Source organism: Physeter macrocephalus, chromosome 9, assembly GCF_002837175.3.
Source record: "Physeter macrocephalus isolate SW-GA chromosome 9, ASM283717v5, whole genome shotgun sequence".
NCBI lineage: Eukaryota > Metazoa > Chordata > Mammalia > Artiodactyla > Physeteridae > Physeter > Physeter macrocephalus.
Genome location: NC_041222.1, coordinates 2,746,537 through 2,752,257, shown reverse-complemented (window position 1 = coordinate 2,752,257; position 5,721 = coordinate 2,746,537). Strand labels below are relative to the sequence as shown.

Sequence of the window (5,721 nt, the reverse complement as noted above, 5' to 3'; positions counted from 1 at the left end):
GCTTCTTTCACTTAGCACAGTGTTCTAAGTTCATCCCTGTTGTAGCAAGTGTCAATGCTTCATTCCTTTTTGCGGCTGAATGGTATTCTGTTGCATGTATGTACCACATTTTGCTTATCCATTCCTCAAGTTGATGGACATTTGGGTTATTTCCATTATTTGGCTATTATGAGTAATGCTGCTATAAATATTTGTGTACAAGTTTTTGTGAACAACTGTTTCCAATTCTCTTCGGTATATATGTAAGAGACAATTGCTGGGTCTATGTTTAATTTTGGGAGGAACTGCCAAATTATTTTCTGGAGCAGCTGCACCATTTCACATTCCCAGCAGCCACGTATGAGGGTTCCAATTTCTCCACATCCCAGCCAACACTTGTTATTTTCTGTCTTTTTGATTATAGCCATCTTAGTGGGTGTGCAATGGTATTGCACTGTGGTTTTGATTTGCATGTCTCTAACGACTAAGGATGTTGAACATCTTTTTTTACAGGCTTCTTGTTCATTTCACAGCAGCCTTTTGAGGCAGCTATTATCCCCATTTGACAGCAGAGGAACAAATTCAGACAGTTGAGAGGACTTGCTCATTGCAAGGAGGTGGTGGAGCTGTGCCTGGAACTTCAGTGTCTCTGTCTCTGAAGCTCCATGTAGTCGAATTAGCAGTAGAAACCGCTCTGGTCTGGTGGGCAGGAGGCCTGGTCTCTGGTGTGCCCACCTTGGGTAAGTCCTTTTCCCCGCCTTCTCCGGGTGTCAGTTTCTCCTCCGCGCCACTTGGGGCGCTATACTCCGAATATCTCCAGGCTCCTCTAGGAGCCCCTAACTCTAAGATCCATGACCCTAGCGCGGAGTTTCCTCCGCCCCTTCAGCCCTAGGTCGCCGGCGGCGCCGGAAGTTCTTGGCTCTTTTCGTTTGCTCCCGCCCCCGGCCCGGAAGTACTTTTTCGGGAAGATGGCGGCTGTGTCAGTGTATGAGCCACCGGTTGGAGGTTTCTCTTTCGAAAACTGCCGCAGGTACGGCTATGTCCCGGGCCGGGTTCAGGGCGGGAGTGGGAATGCGGTGCCGGGGTCGGAGTTGGGTTGCGGTCTGAGCCGGGAAGTCCGAACGAATGGTGGAGGGCGGGGCCCGCGGCCCGCGGCATCTGTGACTCAGGGGAATTAGGGCCTGAGCGTGTTTCTCCCGAGGCCGGGTCGGCTCTTCCACTTCCCCAGCGCACCGGGACACCCTCCATCTCCGGGGTGGTTGTGCGGACCCTCTCACACTCTCCCATCGCAGAAAAGCAGGACAGTAGTCCTGCTGTTGGGAGGAGCCAGTGAAACAGATGGGTTTGAAAGCAAATGCTAGTAGTTTTTCCTTCTCCCGAGTTCCCTGTTAGAAACTGCGTGCCAGTGCGGCGCAATGTGGTCCTGCCCTTCAACGCTTTATTCTCTCGTTTGCTCTCAGAAATGCCATCTTGGAAGCCGATTTTGCAAAGAAAGGATCCAAGCTTCCAATGGCCCGGAAAACTGGGACGACTATCGCAGGGGTGGTCTATAAGGTAAGCCGGGACAGGCTGAGAGCAGCAGTGTCAACTAATTTCAGGAACCAGGCTCCTTGGCCTCTTTTACTTTTTGGGGCTGTGTGAGGAAGGGCACATCTTACAGAGTACTACATCAGGAAGAGCTCCTTTAGGAGAGACTATGTCAGTTTTGTGCACTTATCGGCAGTTTATATTCTTTGCTCACTCTGCAGTTTTCGACAGGAAGCCAGTTTTCTGTCTTAAGTTACTACTTTAGGAAGTAGGATGATGTAATGGGAGAAAACAAAAATGTTTAACCATTTAGCTTTTTTGCTGCCTCTAACTTTGGGCAGGTCACTTTCCTTCTCACAGCCTCACTTTCTAATCCATCAGGTGGACATAATAACTCCTGACTTAAATTGTTGTAAGGGTCAAAAGAGACAACTGGTTATTGTTGTTAAGGGTAAAGAGTGACATCTTTTAAAAAGAAATTGACAGATGTGGCTATTTTAATGGAAAGAGTTCTGCATCTTAATCTAGACTTTTCTTATATTGGCTCTGTGATTTGTAAGGAATTCACTGAATCTCTGAGCCTCATTTGAAAACAGGAATGATAGTTCCTACTGCCTACTGAGGGTTCAACCAGTAATGTTTATTAATAAGCTTTTTGTTGAATGCCAAAAGTGTAGCACAGTATTTCAGCACGTGGCAGGGTGGTTGGAGCAGGGGATTGTCAACATTGTTTTTCCTAAACTAGAGTAGAGAACTGTGGTTTGTATATGTGAAGTTGTTTTAAAGTATATATTTCTTAAAAATAGGACGGCATAGTTCTTGGAGCAGATACAAGGGCAACTGAAGGAATGGTTGTTGCTGACAAGAACTGTTCAAAAATACACTTCATATCTCCTAACATTTAGTAAGTATTGATTAGTTTGAATAACTCATTTTTAAACATGTTAGGGGTAAAATTGAATTTACTCTTGCCTCTAAAACCTGTTGTTCAGCCTGTATTTTCTTTCTGTCTCCCTTAAATGGCATTTCCATCCATCTGAGCTAGCCATCCTCAAGTCCTCTTTTTTATTTTTAAAAATATTTATTTATTTGGCTGTGCTGGGTCTTAGTTTTGGCACCCTGACGCGTGCGGGATCGTTAGCTGCAGCGTGTGGGACCTTTTGGTTGCGGCATGCAGGCTCTTAGTTTCGGCATGCGGGATCTAGTTTCCTGACCAGGGATCAAACCCAGGCCCCCTGCATTGGGTGCACAGAGTCTCAACTGCTGGACCACCAGGGAAGTCCCTCAAGTCCTCTTTTTGCTGTAGTCTTCAGTTCATTTGGTACCCAGTTCTGCCTTCTGTGTGCCTTTTGAATCCACTCCCTTCTCTCCCCTCTACTGAGGCCTTAGCTCGGATTCTTTTTTCTCAGCTGGATTTTTGCAGTTGTCATTTAAATGGTCTCTCTGCCTTTGGCCTTTTCTTTATCTGTATTGTTCACTCTTCTGCCATATTGGGTTTTGTAAAACATAGATCTAATTATGTCCCTTTCCTGATTAAAAACTTTTCAAGAGATTTTTCACATTTCCACACTGCTTTCAGGATAAAATTGAAACTCTAGCATGATACTCAAGGTCTTGTACAATTTCACAGAAAGCTTACCTTTTCATCCTATTTAGCTGCTGTCACTCTATGTTCCACTTATACCTGGGCTGTCCCTGTTTCCCTCATGTCCCTGTTCTTCGCATGTCCAAGCTGTTTTACCCTTGCTTTTGCTAGCCCCTCTGCTTAGAAATGCCCTGTCTTCTTCGCTGTATAGTGTTTTTATTCTGTCCTTCCAAATCCAGCTCAAATGAAACCTCTTCTCAAAGATCAGAGTTAACTGCTGTCTCCTCCAATTTCCTACAGCATTTTCTACCACCTATGCTACTATATTGTATTATATGTCTCCTCCGCTCAAGTTTGAAATCAAGTGCTATTACTGTGTCATATTTTCTTTATTCTCAGCACTTTGGAATGACTGGTATCTAGTAATAAATACTTGGTAAATGTAAATTGCAAGGCTTTTAACATTCCTTGCTCTTTTGTACAACTTGGATATTTTCTAGGATCAGTAAAATGCAGACTCTGTTCAGAACATAGAAACTAATGATTTGAAATATTCCACTGGGCTACAGAAAATATATTTGCATATAATTAGATGTGCATTCTTAATTTTATGTTTATTTAAGCTTGGTTAGAGCAGTTACAGTGCAGGTATACTCAAAAACATCTCTCTGTGTCCCTGAACTTTGTGGAAGTTTTCCAAGAAGCTCCACTTCTAATTGAGCCCTTTGGTAATTGAATTTCAGCTACGTTTCTAATTGTATTTTTTAGTTGTTGTGGTGCTGGGACAGCTGCGGACACAGACATGACAACCCAGCTCATTTCTTCCAACTTGGAGCTCCACTCTCTTTCCACTGGCCGCCTTCCCAGAGTTGTGACAGCCAATCGGATGCTGAAGCAGATGCTTTTCAGGTAAGGTTCCAGGATGGGGATTTCTGTAGTATTTTTTTCTCATGTCTTAGATTTTCAGCCAAGGGAAGCCTGGAAGCTCGAGAAAAGGCATTAAGAAATACACATTTTATTCCAGAAATCAATTATTACTAAAAAGACACTTTAATTTCATAAGGCTTTTGATAATGTATTTGAATTTATGGCGTCTGGGTTTGTTTTTTTTTTTTCAATGAATGAATCACGTGACCAATTGAGTCATTTCCTGAGGCTTAGGGTATTGCTGGATAAAAAAACCTTTTTTGTTCATAGTAAGAAAGAGCTGGAAGGAACCGTTGAGTTCTTCTTGTGAACAAACACAAATGATTGTTTTTTCTCCCTTTTTTAGGGGCAAGGTAACAGTGAAATGAAAAGTGATATTTGTAGTTGGCTGTAAGTGAGTAGAATAGCGTTACTATTAACCCACATTTACTTGTTTGTGCCAGGCCCTGTGCTAAGCGCTTTATGCATGATCGCACTTTATCCCTTTAACTCTGAGATAGGGGCTGTTGACATCTCTAATTTATAAGTGAACAAACTGAGGCTTGAAGAGATGCAATCGTTTGCCTGACCTGACGTTCACTTCCTGCTGACTCCCACAGAGTTCTTCTTAGTAGTTTTGTTTCTCTTTAGTCCTTAACGATCACATCATCACTTTGTGTTTGTATAGGTCTAGAGAGTTTTCCAATTTTAAGTCCATTTTCTTATTTGCTCCCCATAAAGAGAAGAGAAGCAATGTAGTATAGTGGAAATAGCCTGGGCATTCAGTCTTGAGTTGGAATCCTGGCTTCTCCTTTTGTGACCTACCTTAGCTTTAAAAAATTCTCTCCTCTTTCCTTCTTTATAGAATGTGTATCATGATACCTTTTTGAAATTTTTTAAAAAGTTGGTCAGAGGCCTTTATTCTGGTCCTCATCATTCATTAAGCAACCTACACAAAATATTTTCTTTATCTCTGTCCCAAGTGGTAGCAGCTGCATCCAGGCCTGTGAGAGTTAAAGGGGAGCAGGGACAGAAGGCAAAGGTTGTAAGCTGGCAGCTCACAGGCTGTATTCAGCTTGTAAAGAAATTTCATTTGGGTCATGTAGTGTTTTAAAAAAAATAGTGGCAAATAATTATAAATTGGGAGCTTTGAATTTAAAATATGGATTTCCAGCTTCTTCTGATAAAAGCTCATAAAGCGGGTGGTAATGTGGGACTGAGTGGCCGTTGTTGCCTTTGGAAGTGGGAGCATGTGTTCTGGCCTGTCAGTCCTTGCGTGGCTCACTTCTCTGTTTCCTTCCTGGCCCTTGCCTTCCTGTGAGTTTGCAGGTCTTCGTCTACAAGTGTAGCATGGCCCCTGGGCTCTCAGGAAGTGGATATGAGGTTTAATATAGCTATGCAGCAAGGCTGGTAGAATAGTTCCCATTTTACAGCAGAGGATACCAGGGTTTATGAGTCATATGGGCAGGAATCCTAGTCCATATCTACCCAATTCCTACTCTGGCTGTACTGAGCCTTTATGTCAGTGATTTCCATTTATTTATGTACATAATCATCATCCTAATGCTGGAGAATTATCACCTATCAAATAAATTCTTCCAGTGCAGTGTGAGAACTTGTTAAAGCATATCTGTTGTCAAGATAACTGAAGACATCTGTGATTTTTTTTTTTTTTTTTTTTTTTTTTTTTTTTGCGGTACGCGGGCCTCTCACTGCTGTGGCCT

At 42.8% G+C, this 5,721-nt stretch overlaps 1 protein-coding gene across 1 annotated transcript in view; it reads left to right on the top strand.

The window, feature by feature from the left end:
- Positions 1-904: 904 nt before the first annotated feature.
- Positions 905-5,721, top strand: part of PSMB7 (proteasome 20S subunit beta 7) — a 28,497-nt gene continuing 23,680 nt past the window's right edge. Inside the window, exons 1-4 of the mRNA XM_028493528.2 lie at positions 905-1,009; positions 1,440-1,533; positions 2,313-2,410; positions 3,860-4,000. Coding sequence (XP_028349329.1) covers positions 948-1,009; positions 1,440-1,533; positions 2,313-2,410; positions 3,860-4,000 — 395 coding nt within the window. The 5' untranslated portion in view covers positions 905-947. The remainder of the gene's footprint in view (positions 1,010-1,439; positions 1,534-2,312; positions 2,411-3,859; positions 4,001-5,721) is intronic.